The 21576-nt window shown below is 44.5% G+C and overlaps 2 protein-coding genes across 2 annotated transcripts; both read right to left on the bottom strand.

Moving 5' to 3' along the window:
- Window positions 1–560: 560 nt before the first annotated feature.
- On the bottom strand, window positions 561–10518 carry col9a3 (collagen, type IX, alpha 3). The gene is made up of 32 exons (XM_068749557.1): window positions 10453–10518; window positions 9707–9775; window positions 8819–8854; window positions 7991–8062; window positions 7819–7872; window positions 6788–6823; window positions 6568–6591; window positions 6395–6448; window positions 5945–5998; window positions 5791–5832; window positions 5645–5701; window positions 5505–5558; window positions 5346–5399; window positions 5184–5237; window positions 5038–5091; window positions 4872–4925; window positions 4732–4785; window positions 4595–4648; window positions 4440–4493; window positions 4247–4291; window positions 4097–4150; window positions 3907–3960; window positions 3650–3703; window positions 3499–3570; window positions 2938–2973; window positions 2702–2746; window positions 2322–2354; window positions 1626–1772; window positions 1477–1531; window positions 1183–1365; window positions 897–974; window positions 561–745 (listed from the first exon to the last, which is right to left on the bottom strand). The coding sequence occupies exons 1-32, from the start codon at window positions 10516–10518 to the stop codon at window positions 561–563; spliced, it is 2037 nt and encodes a 678-aa protein (XP_068605658.1).
- Window positions 10519–13221: 2703 nt separating this feature from the next.
- ogfr (opioid growth factor receptor) lies at window positions 13222–18198 on the bottom strand. Its single transcript, XM_068749798.1, has 7 exons — window positions 18070–18198; window positions 17615–17680; window positions 17448–17529; window positions 16790–16868; window positions 15817–15883; window positions 15495–15643; window positions 13222–15400 (listed from the first exon to the last, which is right to left on the bottom strand). Exons 1-7 carry the CDS (start codon window positions 18196–18198, stop codon window positions 14386–14388), a joined length of 1587 nt encoding a protein of 528 aa, XP_068605899.1. The 3' UTR covers window positions 13222–14385.
- Between the last annotated feature and the right edge of the window lie 3378 nt (window positions 18199–21576).

Below are 21576 nucleotides of genomic sequence, written 5' to 3'. Positions count from 1 at the left end.
ACACAAATCCTTGGCAGACGTTTAGCCTCCGTTTCCACATCTTGCACTGTAAGCTCGTATGTTGAGGTAACACCTGTGATTTCCATGAACTAGTTTCGATACTTCAGAGACGGTCAGGATTGTTTCTTGAGCTTCATCTGATAAGTATTTTGAGAAAGGTACTGAGGGCAGGGAAACAACATGTACAAAGTATTTTACACACAAAGGACTCATCTTTCATTTTCCTGTTATTTCTAAGTCAAGTCTGTGTTACTGTAGTATTTGAAAGGAGATGCAGTTGTTCTCTCGGACTCCTCCACGCCTCTGTCCACTTCACTTCTGGTTATCGATCGTGACGTTGATGTCTCTCACTCACGCTGGTATTCGTGCCAATCCTCGGGTGTTCCTCTGTTCCTGTAATATCACAACTGTCGGATGTTACCCTTCACCTGTCGTGATATGCGTATTCAAATAAAGAGGACACTTTTGTGATCGCCGTCTTTGTTCATTCCTTCCTTCCCTCCCTCCCTCGCTTATCACCCTTGGGGGGGTGGATGGCATCAGGTTGCAGGAAGTCATGTTCAATGGTTTTTCGGGTTTGAGGATTTGCCGGCGGCCGATGTTCCCTGGCAGGCTGTTGTATCGCAGATCCCAGGAGGTCCGTGGTGCCCAGTCCTGCCGACCCTGCCTGACTCTCCAGGCTCGCCCGGATCTCCTGGAGATCCATCACGCCCGTCTTTGACGGTTCCAGGTACTCCTGGAGGACCTGCAGGCAAAATCCAGGGCATGGGGCAAGCACCAATGACTGCTGATGTTTTAATTATGCGTCAGACTTTATTTTAAAGTCAGTAAATTTTATTAGGGGTCCACACTATCTTTCCATGTAATCACACAATGTACGGCACCGAACCACATACCTTGGTGTCCTTGGTCTCCAACGGGTCCATCAATGGTTTTGCCGGTGGATCCTTTATCACCATGGTAACCAACATCACCTGTCGTAAAGACATAACACAGTCAGTGATGGGAAGTATCGGAGCGCGTTTACCCCCGTTACGCCTCTACTTACTCTATTTGGTATTTCTATCTTAATGCTAATTAACCTAGCTCACTCCATGCCAGGGTATCTAGTGGTTCTCAGGCTTGCTGGTTTGTGACAACGTACAGAATGGATGTGTGTAGTTGTGGTCCATTGTAATGTACCTCTGGGACCCGGGTCTCCGAGTTCTCCTGGCAGGCCTCTGTACCCCGGTGGTCCGCGGGCACCAGGATGCCCGATAGACCCACCGACTCCTGCCTTTCCCGGAGGCCCGGCGGGCCCGGGGCGGCCCACCATCCCAGGGGCCAGGGGTCGTCGAAGGTTAGCGGCCAGCTGTGCAATCTGATCTGCACGTGATAGAAAACACCGGATCAATTACTTTTAATTCACCGCTAGAGGAAGCTACAGAAGTGATAGAATTTCCCTAGGGATTAAAGATAAAGATGCTGATTTCTCACCGTCGATCATTGAACCACACAGCTCCCGGATGTGCTGCTCACTGACCAGTTTACCCTAGAACACAGATCACTCAGGTAGAAAATGTACCATCAATCACAAGCTTTTTACATGCTTGTACGGGGGGGGGGGGGGGGGGGGGCACACTCACAGGTACACCTGTCTTTCCTGCAATCCCAGGCAGACCCTGCTCCCCTTGGAAGCCCATTGTTCCTTGCTTTCCCGGAAGCCCTCTTGCCCCGAGCTCTCCTTGTGGACCAGTCACTCCCTTTGGTCCCAGTTCACCCGGCTTCCCTGGCTGCAATCAGCAAGAATCATCCATTTAGATAAATAGATGAATCATTTCAATATTTTACAAACATAAAAACAAAAAAAAACAACAATTCTTTCAAACAGGAACAAAAACAGTCTGTCGAGACAAAGCGGGGGCCGGCTCGCGTGGCACGGTGGAGGACGCTTGATAATTACTCCAACAAGCCCAGCAAACAGTAAATGAGACGGCAGGAATGAGACTCGTCACTAATTATATAAACTGCGCTGCGGCTTAATGCGGCTCGTCTCTCCCTGGAGGCGCGAGCAGGGAACGGGCAAATAAAGCAGAGCAGCCATACCTATCTCTAATTAATCCTATTAAACCCGAGATGCGGAGCAGAATCTTCTGACAAGTGGGCACCAGCTCGGAGGCAGGCGCCGGGAGAGTTCTACGTAATTACACCCACACACACACACAACAGCTGATCGGACTATGCTTTGTGGTAACAAATAGAAACCTACCACATGTAGTCTAAATGAAACAGGTTCACGTGTAAGAATTGAGGAGACAGAAGTAGGAAATGCAGCAGCTCACCTGTCCCTTTTGTCCAACTGGGCCAAAAGGACCCTGAAAATTAGAAGACGTGTTCAAAAAAATAAGTGACTGAATTTACGCTGTTACAAATTGCCTTGTGTGTCGTTGATCTTACACACAATTAGGTGCGGTAGAACGCAAAGAAAAATTAAATGCAGTAGAATCAAGTATTTAAATAGAGGCCCGTACAACAAACAAAGCGTTGAAAGTAGGAGTTCGTGTTTAAATATATCAAAACCTTCAGAGATCTTTGCACAGAGTCTCCTGAAGATTCCGAGCTCGTTGGCAGCGCTGCTAACAAAGTAATGAGTCTCTCGGGCCTCCATTGCTTCGTGTATCCGGATGCCAATGAAAGCGTGAAAATAGAAGAGCATACTTACAGCCTCTCCGTTCTCTCCTGGTAAACCGTCGCTTCCTGCTACACCCTAGAGACACGAGACAAAAGCTGCATCATCCGAATCCATCCTCACGAAACAAAGGTGTTAAAGTGGTCAAGGTTTCCTTTTCGTTTTTTCGTTTGATGGGAAAAAGAAAACTCTTTGGCATTGTAATAAGTAAAACAAACAATAAAGATGTCTTAGTTCCTTAAGAGAAAAGAGGATTTAGGAATATTTACCATTTCTCCTTTTGGCCCAGAAGCTCCAACCGGACCCTAGAAATGGAAAGAGGAAGAAAATGAACGACGGCCGCCACAGGGGGGGGGGGGTGAAGGGAAGTGAGGCAGGCTAGCAGAGGGGGAACCTGGAGCGGGATAAATACCAGCTTTGTTCTGGCCTCAGACTCTGAACAGCAGGCCTTTTTGTGTTTGAGACGTCTCCAGGCTGGTGAACGCAGAGCGTCCGCCCTTCACTGCCTCTATCTGTGTTCGTGCAGCTTTATGTCCCTTACATTTCATCGTAAACTCAAATTATGGCAAGAAATTCTAGTATTAAGTCACAGAATTGCTGATCGGCTACTGATAGATTACATGCTTTTCATGACATCTTGGTCGACTGTGATAAATAAGTGACTGTATTGGTTTTGGATATTAACCAACTTAATAATAATAATAACTGCTTCTAGATTAATTGCTGAGAGTAAGACGTACGCATTCTATTGTTAAAAGAAAACACTTACACCGCTTCAGGGTTTGATTTTAAGCCCTGGGATTTGATTTTATGACACACGTCAATCTCACCCTTTCTCCAAACTCTCCACGGATTCCCGTTGGACCTGGAAGACCTGGATCCCCCAAGGCTCCTTTCACCCCCTGTGGTGCAGATCAGACAAACTGAGCTGGCGGCTAATCTTATGAAACTGTTGATGACGGGTGACATCACGCCACTCACTTGGAAGCCCTTCCTTCCCTGAGGCCCGGGGTTGCCCGCTGGTCCGATGCCCCCCTGTTAGAAACACACATCGGCACGTCATTCTACTGGGATGCAGCTACGTCAGTTTAGCTCAAGCTAAAAGCCGAAATGTTGGTCACATTTTGCAGATCACCGTCTGTGCAGCTCAAAGTCTAATTATTTGGTTTCTGATTGGGGGGGGGGGTTATTAAGAGGAACAGCAGTTGCTTTGGTTTATAGGGTAAGCATCAACTTACTCCTACTCCTCTGGGTCCTGCTATCCCCCTTTCGCCTGGGACGCCAACGTCACCCTAAGGGAGGAGGTGAAAAACAAACAAAAAAAAAAAGATTTGAGACCAGACCCTGCATCGCTAAATCTTCCGTATGAGATCAAATATAGGCCGTGACCCAGTTACAACCAGTCCAAAAAGCCCATCAGATACATACAGGAATACCTGGCTCTCCAGAGGGTCCCGTCTCCCCAAGCTTTCCCGGATCACCCTGGTAAAGATGGAAAAGATCAAAATGACTCTCCTCCATGTTCCAGATCTCAGCTTTAAGCTTTCGGTCCGTTTGTGTTTTTGCTCCGATACTCACAGCTTCTCCTTTGGATCCCTTCGCTCCAGCCTTTCCTTGAAGACCCTGGAACAGAAAATACACAACAATGATTTCTCCGGCTCTTCCTTTAGACTTTGGGGAAATGATTGTGCAGAACAGTGTTACAGTCACTATGGAGGATTTAAACAATACAATTTATTATCATGCACATGGAAAATCTCATGCTACTTACAGGAAGGCCATTTGGGCCTTTCTCTCCGACCACCCCGTGGCGCCCGGCATCACCCTATTGACACGGACACTGCAGCATCAGCTCGGCTCAGGTCCCGAACTGTTAACTTAATTTAAGGTCAGACTGTGCAGAAAGAAATAACTAATTACATTTACCTTCTCACCATCAAGGCCTGGGGCGCCGTCTTTACCGTCCCTGCCAGGAATACCCTGAGGAAACATCAAATATGAGCCTCAAATCTCGGCGAGACGATGAGCATGACATTGTGATAGCTTTTCAGACATGAACTTACAGGTTCTCCTTTGGGTCCTGCTCCCCCAGGCCCTCCTTTGGGACCAATTTTACCCTGTTGAAAGACACGCTATGGCGTCATCTGCATTCTACACATCCTTCAACACACTGCTGAAACTAACAGTCAGGTATCTTACTTACAATTTCTCCTTTGGGTCCTCTAAATCCCCGCGGCCCTTTTTCTCCGACATCACCCTGGAGAGTTCAGATGAAACACAAGCGGCTATTCATTGATGGGACCAGACATCCGTTATTATTATTCCGAAATTATGCTTTCATTTCAAGAGTGTCGAAAGGAGAGACTCACTGTTTTTCCGATGATGCCGGCGATTCCATGTTTGCCTCTGAAACCAGGCAGACCCTAAAAACAATCAGAAAACATTTACATTTCTGCACCGCCGTCGACAAAAGGTAGAACGTGACTGGTTGGACCATGATCTGAAAGTTTCTTACTCTGTCTCCTACAGATCCCATTGTGCCTTGAAACCCTCTGAGACCACGTGGGCCCTGAAACACAGCAATCGAGCATTACAGAAAGCCACAAAAAGTAAAGTAATATAAATATGCAGTCAAATAAGTCAAATTCGAAGGACTGAACCTTTTTAGGCAGCTTACCTGCAGACCCACAGTCCCAGGAATTCCCGGAGGACCAGATGGACCAGAGTCACCCTGGAGATAAAGCAGCAGAACTCCAAATCATAAGATCGGAATGGGCGGCTGCAGCTCAATGAAACCAACGATTATCAAAATATCTGTATCACATGACAAACTCACCTTCTCTCCATCTTTTCCAGGCTCTCCCCTGTCTCCTTTGTGGCCTGTGTGACCCTACATGAGTGAAAATAATCACATTTAACAACCTATGATTCAAAATACCGGTACATAAAAAAAAGGGTGCTGGACGCTGTCTTTACCTTGAATCCTGGCATCCCGGAGGCACCGGAGGGACCAGGGGGGCAGATTGCAGGACACTGTGGACGATAGAGACAAAGCCTTGAGGACGGCGCGTTCGCTGTGCTGCGATTGTGCTGCTCTCACAGGTGCACGGTTGAAAACCTACCAGAAGGTCACCGCTAAGATCATGAAGCGTACCAGGAAGGCCCTGACAGGGGGAGGGGGGGGGGGAGGCACAACAAAGGGCCTTAAGTTCAGGTTTCTGTCTGCATAGCGTTCGCAGCACCAGTTATCAAATATATAATGATGGCTGGACTTACTGGTGGTCCATCGGGACCAGCAGGTCCAGAAAGTCCTGAAGGACCCTCAGCACCCTGAGGAACAGAAGAGCAGCAAAGAGATTAACAACATATTCAGGAACTGCCTAAAAGAAAAAGTCACTGCTTTCCCAACTGAAGTTCCAGATCAGCTCAATCTGGTCGCAGTCACAAAAATCAATTGCGGTTTCTCCTGAGGAAAGAGCGTCCCTTAAACGCCCCGTCCACTCAAAATAAGGTGATGCGCTGAACCCTCGCATGTCAGATTCATTTTTCCAGAACGGCACACACTTCTCAGGAGCCGGTATCAAGCTAATCTCTGACTGGATCCTTCGGTCGAAAAGTGTAACTGATAACAAAAATGATTTGATGACCTCATCCTGAATCAGAGGATTATAACTCCTCCGTGAGGACGATGGGGAATGCGATTGGACCGATGCGACAGATACTCACCGCTGGACCGCGGGGCCCGGCTCCGCCTGGCAACCCGTTGGTTCCGGGTAGGCCCTGGAAACAGAAGATTTCAGCACATGTACAAGATCGCGTGACACGCACACAATGTAAAATGGTGTGTAGGAAAGATACAAATACACCACGGTCTTTCTGCACATGAAAATAACACTCACTGCAGCGCCCGGTCTCCCTCTGCCCTACGGAAGACACGGGAAGGAGAATTAAGCCAAACACACACAGGGCGTGGTTAGATTTGCTCTCAGAACTGCATCAAATCCAGAGTGACGGTTTGTCCCGGGTTGCTGTCAGGCGGAGATGAACGACTGCAGCCCAGTCAGATCAGACGAGACTATAATATCTAACAATGTCGCGTTCAGAGTTTCAGGTACTTACAGGAGGCCCAGGAGGCCCGAGAGGTCCAGCTTCACCCTTTAAAGAGAAACCATGATCATAAACAGACTCCATCATCGTCCTCGTTATAACACGACGGCTTTCCATGTGTGTTTTGTTTCCACATATTTCAGTCGTTATTTCTGTCGGCAAACAGACAACATGATCAAATTGTCTTTTCCTGCAGCGCTCCTTCTTTTCGCCCGAGCTTCCTGCGATCATTTCTCCTCCACCCTCTCTGAAACTCTTAGTTTCCTCCCCCGCGGCTGTATTTGTGTCGTCTGAGACGGCAAATAGACACAGTCGTGTTACTTTTCCACTGAATTTCTCAGTCCACGAACACAAAAAACGACGGTGAAGGCAGATGCTGCAGAACGCGGCCCTGTAAACACTGAGCCACTGCGTCTGTGTCGAAATGAACATCATTACGCTTCGCTGATCGGATCAGGCTCCTGCTCTGCCTCGGAAAACTGACGGATTGATCCTGTTGTCGCCGCATAAATCTTCAGTAATGTGAACCAGGCGTGGCGGCGTAGCAATCGGAGTAATTAGGGGCATTTGTTGAAGCAAGCTTCCTCATTAGGTTGGCTAATTAGCTGCGATGCCAGGGAGGGGGGAGGGGGGGGTTACATTTGAAGCTGGAGATGAACATCTTCCCGTTTGATGGTGAGATGCAGCAGATGCACTTTGATGCCGTGTGCTGTGATTCTCTTGAATCACCAAGAGGACAATACCAGGTCCCTGCGCATCAGAGCAACAGACCATCGTCCCCGAGACTCACACAGCTCGATGGAGAACATTCCAGGCTGGATTAGAGAAGCAGCAGAAATAAATCCCCATTCTGATCCCTCGTTAAAAATATTCCAACCTAGAGGCTGAGCCGGCTTGACGAATCCAGGCCGACAGCGAAAACACACCACCATGTCCCCGCGAGACCTTGTTAGAGATCCTCACAAAACTGCAGCCTAGGTCATATCATCCAATTGGGGGGGGGGGGGGGGGGCGCCCCAGAGAGATCAAAGGCCTGAGCTTACTGTTTCTCCTGCAGGTCCATCCTTCCCGGCGGGACCATCGGGACCCGTCAAACCCTGAAGAGAAAGGGCATAATTCACTTTCATCATTTCCTCTGTTGTTATTTTAGCATGGCCAATTATCATAGATGAAACTCCATTTAGGCAAGGATTCAAAAATCTCTGGAACGCTTACATCCACTCCCGGAAGTCCTGGCAGGCCTGGTTTTCCTGGTGACCCTGGAATGGCTGCTTTCCCTTTGGGGCCCTGCAGATAGAGAGAGCAGCAATCTATCTCACTATTGACCCAATTAATATCTTTATTAAAATTGATCTGAACATAAGACAGTGGAAAAAAAGAAGATTTAGGGTTAGCAGTAAGAATTTATTTTCGGAAATATAAGACGTATAATAAATAAAAAAAACCACTTTTAATTCCACGATGGTTAATTAGGATGTTCTCTGCCATGGGTTAAGGTTTAATAATAATGTGTGCTCATAAGATTATCCATTATTATTCTAAGGCTTGAATATAAAAGCTAAACAAACTACTTGAACAGATTTAATGGTGTTATATTTTTACCATTTACTGGATTTCACATTTACTTATAATGGAGGCTTTTTCAAAACAAATCCTGTAAAATATGCTTTCAATTCACTCATCAAAAATCACAGTCATAAAGGTGATGAACTAACATGCAAAAATATCTTCTGGATTTCATCCAGAATGAGGTCGGGAAAAATATATAAAATTTTACATTGAAAACTCCATTTACGGATTCAAAAATCAGTCAAAAATACACATCAACTCCGATTCACTTTATAAAGATATCAAGAACCATTTAGAACCTTTTGCTGATGATCCAGATCACTATGTGGACGGTGTAAATCCACATGAGCCAATGAGCTTGTTGGCAGAGGTCTGTGCTCTCTGAGTGCTTTCCTAGTTTTTGATGCATTTTAGGTGCAAGTCATTTCTATACCAACCCCAAATAAAAGCAACTTGCCTTGTTGAAATACTTACTGATTTCCCTGGTAGTCCAGCAGGTCCAGGTTTGCCCTGTTAATGAGAAAGTAAATGTGATGTGGAAGAACAGACACTGACAACATTGCAGAATCTGACGGGTCACATGATCACAGCGTCGAAGGTGTGGGTTGGCGGGGTATGTGAGGTGAAACTCTAGAATCTAGATGCTCTCACGGGCGATTTGTGTACCTAAACTTCAACAAAGTCACAACAAATAATCAGAACTGGGATATCCTGACATGAACGCAGCACATTTAACAACATAAATCACGATAAAAATACCGGACACAAAGTGCTTTATTTTAATTGGCTTACATATAAGCCAATTTCCGAGTTTGACTTTTACAACATAACACCTACACGCCAGCAAAACCCATCAAACAACATATTGTTAGTGAATATTTTTACATTATTGAATAGTCCTTGAGGTATGAATAACAGAAATCCACAAAGTACACTGACTCACATTATTCTGTATAAGTAATTATTGCTAACTAAAATATATGAATATAACCTAAGCCACAGTAGAGTGTCATAGAAAAGAAGAGTTTAGAGTGACAGTTTTCCAACACAGAGCTCCATTTAGTAGACATGTGTAAACCCCGCCCACCTAAGATGTGGAGGAGGGGCTTGGGGAGGAGTTACTGCCATAAAAACTCATATCTAGCAACATTTCTGCACAAAGAATGCACTTTTCTACCAATTGATGCATTTGTAGATTGCCGTGAACCGTAATTAAACTATATTAACATTAAAAATGAGGAAAATATGTCAGTTTTTGCCCAAACAATTCACCTGAGGTGCAAATGCATGCTCAATGGAGCCGGGTAAATGTAAAGTTATTTAATAGAACGTGAATAAAATGTTAGTGTCGGCTCTGCTCACATCGGTGCCGTCTCTTCCCAGTGGTCCCGGGGGTCCCTGTGGCCCAGGAGCTCCTCTGGGGCCCGGCCTCTGCAACATAGACATCATTCAGTTTCTCTCTCAGTAATATCCTGTGTCTGTTATCTGCATAACAAGCCGAATAAACAATTATCGGAAAAATGAATAAGCGTCCAGAATATGTTGCGTGTAAAATAACCAATAAGTGAATTCTCTAATTCGGAGGCATAAATGCGATGAATTAAATCCAATTTAACAGCAACCCTGTGAAAACTGAAGACGCTTTAAATCCCATTTATTCATAAAAGGAAGGCACAAACTATAGATGTTCTACAACCAACGGGAAGCCAGAAGTGCGCTAAACAAAATAAACATATTTTTTTAGTAAGGGCTTTTCGACCCAGCCAGCGGAGCTGGAGCTGAACAGAGGCGGCATTGTGCGCCCGTGGCTCTGATCTCCAATCCGAGCATTCCACAGGCTCAGGTAAAACATAACCCCGACTTCATGGAGCAGCGAGAAAAGCGCAGGCACAGAACCAGACAGAATAATAATAATAATAATGTCATGAAATCAATGACGAAGCAAGACTTTCCGAGGGCGCATCAGGTTTTACTCTGGAGGACATACCGGAAGGGCCTAAAGGTGTTCATAGACCAAGGAATTAATAAAACAAATACGCGAGGCTTCCAGATTCACCGTTTTACACGTGACGCGTAAAAAGAAGGCAGCGGTACCTGAGAACTCTTACCTGGGCTGAGGATGATGACAACAGCTGGCACAGTAAGAGCACCCAAAGTGCAGAGAACATCACCATGGCTCCCAGCTCGCCCCGCACAAACCCAAATACACGCGGATAAAGGTCAAATCCCCGCTGCCCGGTCCTGTCTCACTCCCCGCCCCCCCGCGTCCGCGACGGAGCTTTCCTTCACTTCACGGCGCGCAGCTCCTGAATGGCGTTCTCTTTGGTGCCAGTTAACCCGAACCTCCAGCCTGAGGGGCTGTACTCAAACCAGCGCACTGTGCACACAGGGGCTGGGGGGGGGGGGGCTAAAGGCTTAAAAAAAAAAGAAACACGTGCATTGACCAAACACTCAACAAACGCTCAATGTTTGAAAGGTAAAAAACACAGGAAGAAGAACTTGATCCTGCTGGATTTGTAGAGGAAGTCCGAGAGGACATCTCAAGCAGAAATGGTCACTTCTGAAGAGTCCTGTTAGAGAAGTGATCGAGAACATCATCCTTTGATTGAAGGGTGGGCCGCAATCCCACAGAGGCCGTGTCAGTCCATCAGAAAGAGGATTACTGCTCCAATCGATGCAGGTAGAGGACAGACATAGACTGTTTAAAACTGTGTTTACTCCAGATGTGTCACCTGAGAATTACACAACAGTAAACGTCAATAAGGAGGAAAACAGGTGGTCGGTTTCATGTCACACAAACAAGTACATTTGCAATCTATGAACCATGAAAATTAAAAGTGAATCAGAGTTGTGCATTTTTATCAGATTTTTTAATTCGTAAATTGAGTTTTTGATCTTAATATTTTCATCTTTTACATTAGATATTTAAAACTATATGAAGAATCTTTTTTTTTTCAGACTGGATGGACAGAATCAGTCTAATCTCTGTTTTGATGGAATTTTAACGCACCTTCTGCAGATTCCGAGGAATCTTAGCCCATTCCTCAAAATCGAAAGGCCTCCCATTCTGGAATATTTCTGCGCTGCATCCGTCTTCTTCAGGCTCCCTGATTTGCCTGAGGGAACGAAGCAGGTCCCGAGCATCACCAAGCCTGCCATGCTTAGCTGTAAAGTGTGATTTCCAGCATGAGTCATTCTTCCTCCTGCAGACAAACCGCTGATCTATAGGCCCAAAATGTTTTGCTTCATCACCCCCACAGAACAGCATCCATCCATCTCTGTGCCTTATTTAGAAAAACGAGCTCCAGAAACGGACATTTCCTGTGCTTTCGGTTCAGCAGAGATGAACATCTTGGGGTTCACATAATCAGCCCTTCTTGGAATTTAGGATTTAACAGAAAGAAAAAAAAAACTACTTTGAATTTGCCTGCCAAAATAAGTCTGTGGAGGTTGGCATCTGATTTGCAAACGTGTCTGTTATTAGCAATGCTTTTCTGGTGGTTGAGACATATCGAGACTGCAATAGTCATTAAAAGCATTTCAGGGTGACCATAGAATGTTTCTTTGTTAAACTTGTGATCTGTTTTATTTAAGCTCTCCAAAAGAGACTCCAGCACCCCCCCGCCCCCTCCCCATCACTTCCCCTCCTTGGTTACTGTTGCTATGTCTGCACAGACTTTCATGTGAGAACAAACGCAGCACAATAGCAATGTAAAATTAATGTATTTTTAATTAATTCTTAGTAAAAGGTCATGTTTTTGCTGGCGTTGGTTTGTTTGATCGTTACCTCAGATAAGAAGGTTATGTTTCTTGTTTCTGCTTTCGTTTGTCTGTCTCCGGGAGGACGACACAAAAAAAAAGTAATCGTGGCTTTTCACAAACTTTCTAGGATGGTTTGGAAGAGCCATTAAATTTGTCTGGAATGGGCAGAACAGAAAATGTTAAAATAACTTTCACTAGTATTTTGATGGCTGCATTTAAAGACAAAGGGTTGATAAAAAAAAATCTTTTTTTTTTTTACATGCCTTTGTACAATACAGTGAGATCAGGGGTGAGGGCTAGTAGTTAGATTTTGATGCTAGTAACCCTTTACTGAGGATATAAAACAATGTGCCTATTATCTATTAGCCTTTGTGCTATTAGATAATGCAACTATGACAAGAGTGATGTAGGGGGGGACAAGGAAGCACAAAGGGTTAAATTGTTCCTGTGTATTTCTCAAAAACAGCTGCAACAATTTGGGCATGTCGAGAACACTGGCCGTACCTATGAAGATCGATGCTCCAGACAAGGCTCGGTTTCCATAGCAACCTCATAAAATACAGCTTCCGGAAGTGAAAAACATTTAAAAGACACAATTACATATCACTTCTACCTTCATGAACAAAGTTTGGTGACGCTAGCATGTCGTTCGCACGACTGTAAAAGGCCGTCACAAACTAAAGATGCTCCACAAGCTCAATCACGGAGAACAAGAAGAGCCTGATCCACTAGTCTTAATCTAGTCTCAGCCTTGTGAAGCATTTTATTCAGGATGTTTCGGAGAACGGGTAAACCTAGAGATAAAAGCCGCCGCGGACAAACAGCCATCCCTTCTCTATCCTCGCTTCCATCCTCGACTGCACTGATCCTCAGGCCTGAAAAACATCCTGTTGCATCGATATCTTATTTTGCTCCCCTGAAGTCGGTTCACCGAGGATCAGTTTCCTCGCGGCGGAAAGAGAGATATTTTTGGCTATAAGCTGCCGTGCTGGGAAATCAACGAGGAGGCTCAGGAATAGGAGAAAAGGCGGACATCTAATACTTCTATTCTCAAATGTGTGATTCGGTTAACTGCAGTGGTCTTTGAGACTCTGGCTAAAGAGATAAATCCCATAAAAGCTTCAAAAAATAGTATTATTTTATTTTTGCTTTGTCAACAGCCAGATATTTAGTTGAGGGAAAAAGTCTTATATAAAGAAGTCAGCTAAAGTTATTAGCATTTCATTATGTAAATACCATCATTTAACAACAGTGAAAATTAAGTGCAAATATAAAAAAGATCAATATAGTCAACCTGGCTTGTAAATTAACATACAAGTGGACCTTAAATTATAAACGAAGCTTTATCTATTCTGCAGAGGACACGAACATTGTACAATCAGTCAGTCTTTTCACATTTTGGGCGAGGCTTTTGTTCAAACTTCTACCCTCTTAAACCTGCATGAAAACAGATTATGCAACATGACAGAAATATCACGACACCGACGGGCCTCAAAATCCATTTGAACAGCAGCGTCCAGCAGAAACACGAACCAGCACAGATTGGCTTTTACACAAAACAGGCCCACGAGAAAAACAAGTCCCAATTCTTTGTTTTCAGTGCGTGAAAATACTCAAATTGAGAAAGTATTCCGCTGATAGAAATGCTGAAACCATCGATTTGTTGACGTACAATAACAGCGCTTCATGTATCCGTTGCGTCGTCAACATGGTCGAATTGAAATCTGGTAATATTGCATTTTTCTTATTGTCGGCAAACAAAAAAACAGCAGCAGAAATATTTTATCGCGTCTGGACGGCCTATCACGCTCATTAGCTAATAATGCTAGCATGTTTTCCTCAGGTAATCCCCATTCGCCATTTCAGCCGCTAGAATGTGAAAGCCGTGCCGGATGCAAGTTGTAATTTTATATTAACGTAAGGAACAATCGAGACATTTTAATATGAATCTAATCAAACGTTTTGTACTGAAATAGTCGGGCAGCGTCAAAAGATTCAAATGGAATAAGACTTTGGGACGTTCCTGACAAACTTATTGCCGTCAATAAGAAAACTACAGAATATCACCAGCCTCACGCTTTAATAACATCCAGTGGCCGCATTCAGTCCTTCATTTAGTTAATCAGTTCATGTATTCTTTCACAGGAGGAAAGAATCAATATCTAAACATCAAATACAATAAAAATAAGGCCAGGACGTCTTTTGAAATCCTCCTCTGTCCCCCGATTCCATTTCTTTCAAGGTGAAATGAATGGATTTTCAACCATCATCCAGTCTCTTCATGAATTCCCCACATTTTGGTCTGAGCTCGATTTCATATCGATATCTGATTTCTCATCCGTCTGATCGTTCACACGTCCGTCGACGCTGCTCAGTGAGCCGTTCGTTGCAGACAAAGTTTCCTCTTCTTCCTTTTTATCCGACGCCTGACTGAAGTCAGTTCTTGGGATTTTCTCTTCCCTCCCCGGAAACGGAGAGGGGGAATGCTTAGAAGTCTTCGACGGGGTTTGTGCTGAAGGGCTTGTTTGACCTGTGACCTTTTCCTGCAGCTGCCCGACAGCGCCGTTGCTCGTCAGCCCCTCCTCGTCCTCTCTCTTCTTCTTTGGCGGTTTTTCGGTGTCAACATGCATGGCGTCTGGTTCCTGAACACCGGCCTTTGAGCTGTTGGTGAACTCGCGCTCACTCTCCAGGTTGGGCTTTGTGTCAACGCTGGGCGACTGATCCATTTCCTCATCGTCTAGAGAGTCGTTTCCGTTCCCCACATCCTCGCTGGCAGCCTCAGCCTCATTATTACCGTTTCTGACGGGCTCAGCTTCTGTCGTTTGCTCCGGTAACGTCTCAGAATGTCTGCCCTTGTCTTTAATCGCTTTATCACTTCCTTTCTGAGCCTTCGGAACTCTATCCGAGCCGCCGTCCTCTTTTTGTCGCACGACCGCGTCCGCTTCTTTGCTTTTGCCCCGCGAGTGCGCGTCGTTGGTTCCTTCCCCGTTCCCGACGGCGTCAGCCCTCCTCTCCGCCTTCCTGAATTGTTTCTGAATCTTCCGGGGACACCACACAAACTTATCCTTTGGCTCAAAATGACCGTAAGCGAAGCGCACGAGTTCCTGACGCTTCTCCTTGTCCAGCACGGCGAACAGGAAGTAGTCAAGCACGCTCCGTTTCACGCTGCTCAGGGTCTTCTTGGCGAGCGTCTCTTCGAGGAAGAAGTGGACGAGTGGGGCCTGGTAGCGTTCGAAGCCCAGCTCCCCGAGGCTCTTCAGGATGCGAGAGATGCGCAGGTTGTTGTGCATATTCCTGAAAGCGATGGAACAATTGAAGCTGAAGTTAAAACCGAAAGGAACTCTTCACAACTCCGCCGCCGCGACACCGAGAACGTTGGACAACTGACCGCTCCAGGTTTCCAAACCGCTCCTTCCAATTTTCTGCTCGTTTCACTTCCCCCGTCTCTTTGTTGACCAATCGGACGCCGTAGAAGCCCAACATGAGTTCATAGGACTCGACCAGCCTCTTTTTGGCATCCTCGCTCTTCTTGAAGGCCTAGGGAACACGTATAAAAGAGAAACGACCCCCCCCCCCCCCCCCCCAAATGAAGACACAAGACAAGGTAACAAACACCTGAAGAGGAGAAATGTCCCGCTGTACCGGAAACCGCAAAAAACTTTGGCAACCAAATTCTGCTGGATCTTTTGAGCGTTCATTTAGGACCTTACCTCGATTTCTTTCTTGGTGAGTTCCGAAGCCATGTAATTCACCCCCGGCTCCCGCAGCGGGAACAGCCTGGCCATGATTGTGGAGAGCAGCAACACAGAACTAATTAGTATTTAATGAAGCCGTAGTCCAACACAAAGATGATATCAGCCGTCTCTGGAGCAGCTGTACCCCCCCCCCCCCCCCCTAACGGACATCGTGCTGCGTCGTTTTTTAATATGATGAGACAAATGACAGCGCGATAATAGAAATATCCCACACTGCTGACGTAGCCGCTAACGGCTCCATGGCGGGGGGCGAATTCAGCAGCAGCTACAGGAAGAGCCAGAGTCTCGTTTACGACCAACGAATATCCACAAACGGACCGGAACGGAACACGGCCCGCTCCCCACGCGCTCACAACAACACTTGAAGGGAGAATTTTGTGTCTTCTCTTAAACTCCGAGCTGTCCGGTAAGATTGGGGAAACTAAAACAGTGAAATAAAATCTGCTTCAGGAGGGGGCCGGGCCGTAGAGTAACGAAGGACTTAAACCTGGCTTCAGTAATACATAAATACAACATCAAACGACGACAGAGCAGAGCAAATATCGTGCAAACGTTCCCCCCTTTGGCCAATTGGACTCTTCCACTGGTTATCATGCGTAAACTGCAGTGGACGCTTTGCTTCATACACGTCTTACTAAGAGTACATACATAAAACGAGAGCGTATAAGAGTCATCATTAGGACACAAAACAAGGACCAGTACGGCAAACAGTCTCTCATTAAACCATAAAACCAACGCTCGTCAGTTCTAGACCAAAAGTATTTCCCAGTACTTTGTCACATTGTCCAAAAACATCACAATACGCAGAATATTTGGGTTAGTACTTCCAGCAGCACGCTCTCGCTGCACCGTCCCCACACCGGCACTAAAGGACACGCTGACGTCTTCCCATTGGACAAACAGCCTTTGCATCAGGACACATACATACCACTGAATGTACGAGTGAACGCGCTCCAGCCTCTTGTAGTCGTTCTTCCATTCCTTAAGGAACGATTCGATGTAGATATCTGCGTCAGACGAGAGAGGACATGTCAGAGACAGACGATAGAGAGGACATGTCACACAGAGACAGACGATAGAGAGGACATGTCACTCAGAGACAGACAATAGAGAGGACATGTCACAGAGACAGACGATAGAGAGGACATGTCACAGAGACAGACGATAGAGAGGACATGTCACAGAGACAGACGATAGAGAGGACATGTCACAGAGACAGACGATAGAGAGGACATGTCACAGAGACAGACGATAGAGAGGACATGTCACACAGAGACAGACGATAGAGAGGACATGTCACACAGAGACAGACGATAGAGGACATGTCACAGAGACAGACGATAGAGAGGACATGTCACAGAGACAGACGATAGAGAGGACATGTCACACAGAGACAGACGATAGAGAGGACATGTCACACAGAGACAGACGATAGAGAGGACATGTCACACAGAGACAGACGATAGAGAGGACTTGTCACACAGAAACAGACGATAGAGAGGACATGTCACACAGAGACAGACGATAGAGGACATGTCACAGAGACAGACGATAGAGAGGACATGTCTCACAGAGACATGAGTTACCATCAGGAGCCGAGGGAAACTTATTGAGGTAAAACTGCAGGTTGTTCATTTTGTCCTCCGAGCACTCGTCGTCTGTGAGATTCTTCCAGAGGGACAAACAAAATGAATGTTTTTATTATCTGACCCCTCCGGGCTGTGACCTTTGGCTGTTCCGCTGCTCCGCTTACCGGGTACCCCCTCCGGTAGTTCTGCATGTCCTTCGCTGCTCTCATGTTTCTGGACGTTTGATGCCACTGCTGATGAAAGTCAACGTGAAACGGACTTGTCTCTAATCGGAATTAAATCAGCGACACAAATGGGCAAAATGCATTTGGCTAAGGCCAAGCTAGCACTAGCGGCTAATAAACACCTGGACCCGGAATTACAGATTATGTGCATTAAACAATCCGGCACAAAAATATCTAAACATCAGCGACTTGCTAGCTCCTCTGAGTAAGCTAGCGTCTGCAGCTAGCCGGGCTAGCTAGCAAAGCCCTGCTGCAAAGAAGCATAAAGCTAGCAAGCTAGCATCAACGGTCCGGGCTATAAAATAAAAAGCAAGAAACTATCATTTCCAAGGAGTTCCGTGTCAACACGACATTATTGTCCGGGTTTTGGTTGAGTAAAACGGGAAAGCGCGTACAGTTAGCGTCCAGCCAGATTTGTTTTTGTCTTGACATGACCGGCGGGTTTGGCTCTCTCCAGCCGGCTCGTCTCCGTCACTCTCCGTGTCCCAGGTCGAGTCGTACTCACAGGCACAGTCGTCCTCCATTATTAAGAAACGTTACGGCGCCAATTAAAGCTAAATAAATAAACTGGAAAGTAATCCAGTTACGCCCGCATGTTCAGGTTTACACGAGGGGCGGCCCTGAACGTCTCATCGGCCAGCGGGCTGCAGTACCGATGCTGCGTTCAAGAACTTCCCCGTAAATCACAGCATCCTTCCTCGCAGAAATGTAAAAAGATCGCCTTTTGCCACGATTACACGAGTTCTAATCGGAAAATAAGTTAATCTTTAAACATATTCTATATAAGAGAATCAACATGCAGTTATATTTAAGAATAAGAAATATAAGACAAGTAAAAAAAAAAAAGAAGAAGACGAGAATAAGATTAATCATTTTATTATAGAAAGCGATGCATTTCCTTTCTAGTCTAAACACGCTCTTCCGGTAACTCAGAAAGTACAATAAGAGGATAGTTAACAAAATTAACCGTTTTTGTGTTTACTGAGTTTCTTAATGCGTTTTCGGGTGGAAAGCTCAATTTTACGTTGACAAGTGAAGGCAGCATAGCTCTTGTTTCGACTGATGGCCAAAAAAAAACATGTCGCTGTTGACGGATAGATCGATAACAATTACAAGATATCCATTTTATATTACTGTAAATTAAATATAATAATATAATTTGAAATATTGCAGTAATCCATAAAGGAGTAGGGAATTATTAAAAGTTCCATTCATACCACAATATATGAGATCAATAATGTCCACATCATTATTACAACCAAACAGGAGACGGATGTTTTGATATACTCACCTGTATAAAACTTAATTTAAATTAATTATTCAGTAAATATTATAACAATATGTAACTAACTCTCTATAATTTCCAAATCTTAGGATGTCTCAGGATTATACTAGTTAAAACAAAATCATGTATATTTTTGCTGCTACTTTCCAAAAACAAAGAATCAGTTACGAGCCACGTTAATGTTCAATTTAAATGTAGCAAAAGAGGCATGAAAAGGTTTACATATCCTCTGAGCAGTGTGACTGTCTAATCTCTTATCACCAACATCTAAGGCAGAGGTTCTATGATACAAACTTTAGAGAAACTTTATTAATCCTGACTGGGCTCTAATGAGAAGTAACCTGTTCAGTATGTTGAGTTTAATCTACTAACGTGCAGCAATGCAAAGAGTAAAGGACAATTTCAATTCTTCATCAATTTATCAGATCCTTTTTTTTCAACAGGAGTGTTTCATTATTAGAGGGTATAAATAGAATTGTGTATTATCACAGGGGATTTGGTGCTGAATGGCCACTTCTTTCTATTTTGGATTTTAGTTACTGTGGAAACCAGAGCGCTCTGCAGCCACCCAGTATTTGCTGATGCTATTTTGTGTTTTGCTTTATAAAACTGATACCTTGTCACCTGTGAGCTCAACGCAGATAAAAAAAAAAAAAGATATTTGAATGCACAGAGATGATAAGAAATATATAAACCTGGTCTGCCTGTGTTTGCTGGGGATTGAACTGGAGGAAGAGGCAATCCAGTGATCCTGAAGATCACCTCTAAGGCAGTCAAGAAGGGCACACGCAATATTGAACACTCCCATGCTATAGAAACATCCATCTCCTGCCATCCATCCAGGATGCAACTATGATGATCAATGTATTACAGTGAAAAGTGCAACATCTGCCTTTGACTTATGTGTAAAGTATCATGAAAAGAAAAACATTCATATAAATAAGGACTTAAGTATATTAAATTTACCTTTGCTCTCTTTTTCATCTAAACAATGTGCTCAAAATCTGGTAATATGATGTTCATATTCAATAAAATATGCAATTTCCTATCATTTAAAATATTGTCATTTTTTAAAAATGTATATCTGAGATCACACTTTCTATTCTACAATCTAATGGACCAGCATGATGAAATATTTGACAAAGAACATTCACGGCTTTCCTTTACTTTAAGACCTCAGTATCACTATACGATAATCAGGAAACTGTTTTGGCAGTTCCAGCAGTAAATGTGGATGAATGATGCGAATTTAAGGGGATAAATGGAGTTAACCTGTGAAAGCAAGCAGAGGTCTGTATATGACAGACACGAGTCACACATACACATAACTCTTGTGTTCTTTGATGGTTGCTGTAATTGCTTATTTTTCACTGTTCTTAATAATAAATTAAGATCTAGGGTTAGACAGCCAATTTGTGAGAAACACAAACCCTTCTCTGCATTTGTAATGATTCATAACTTGACTAATTGTAACTCAGTTTCCATCAGATTGCAGTCAGTCTTATGTTTCTTATTCTGCTGCTGATGCATTAGCTGTCAGGAAACAAAACATGTTTTCTGATGAATGAATTACAAGAACAAAAAGTAAAATAAAATGATTTTGATGATATTTTGTACAAACTCATTAACACATTATGATTGATTTTTGCTCACTGAAGGATTGAGAATTGTTTTTATTGTCTTTTTTACACATTCTGTGGCTTTATTTGCCAATTTTGAAGAATTCCACCCAGACAGAGAGAGAAACAGTAAAAGCGATATAATGATTAAACCAGGACGATGGTCGGCAGTCACACAAAGCACTTCCTTAGCTTCCACCCTCAAAGTAAATGACCTGCTAATAAGTGTTTAAGTACCCGAGATAGCCGAGAACGCAATCGATGGAGCATCTCTTTAAACTTCAATACTTGTCTTTATGGCCAGGCCCGATGGGGGTTGACTCCATTCTGTCCCTGGTCCTCGGGCTTATGGAACATAAGCTGTGTGGCTAGATGGGTGCCTGCGAGCAGCCCAGGTTCCTCTCTTATCAGCTGAGATGTAATTGATTTATGTAGAGCTGGTTTGAATCACAACAGGGATGCGAGTGTCCTGATTTAGCCACTTAACACAAAGCCAGGGCCACACGGGCACGTTGCACTGTTTGAGAGGTGCAAAAGAACATCGGGTAATAATCCACCAGTTATCCTTCTGATGCCTCCTGCATGAAGGTCTGTTTTCGTGTTGTCTGGTAGGAGCAGCATCAGCAACGGGGCAGACGTTTCTTTTTTGTCTCCCCTCTTAGAAATGTTAAATGATGATACTTGATGTGTGCTACAAGCACACCATTCTCCGAACGAGGGCCCAGATCATTATGCTGAACATATAAGCATGTATGTCGCTGACATTCCAAGTCTGTGCTTCTGCTCAAAGTAACCATGACAACTAGGATCACCTACAGTCGTTTTGCAGAAGCATATGTTTCAGTGGCTCTCATATAGTCACTGTACATGCACGCATGCGCCATCCCTCCAATGTGCAGGCATGTTGACAATAACCAACATCAGACAGAGCAGTAAATGTCTATTTTGCATTTAATGCATCGAGACTATTTAAATAAATTGCTGCTAATTTATGAATT

Source organism: Brachionichthys hirsutus, chromosome 2 (genome assembly GCF_040956055.1).
Source record: "Brachionichthys hirsutus isolate HB-005 chromosome 2, CSIRO-AGI_Bhir_v1, whole genome shotgun sequence".
In the NCBI taxonomy this organism is placed as follows: domain Eukaryota; kingdom Metazoa; phylum Chordata; class Actinopteri; order Lophiiformes; family Brachionichthyidae; genus Brachionichthys; species Brachionichthys hirsutus.
Note: the sequence above shows the minus strand (reverse complement) of the source record. Positions and strands in the feature narration are given on the sequence as shown.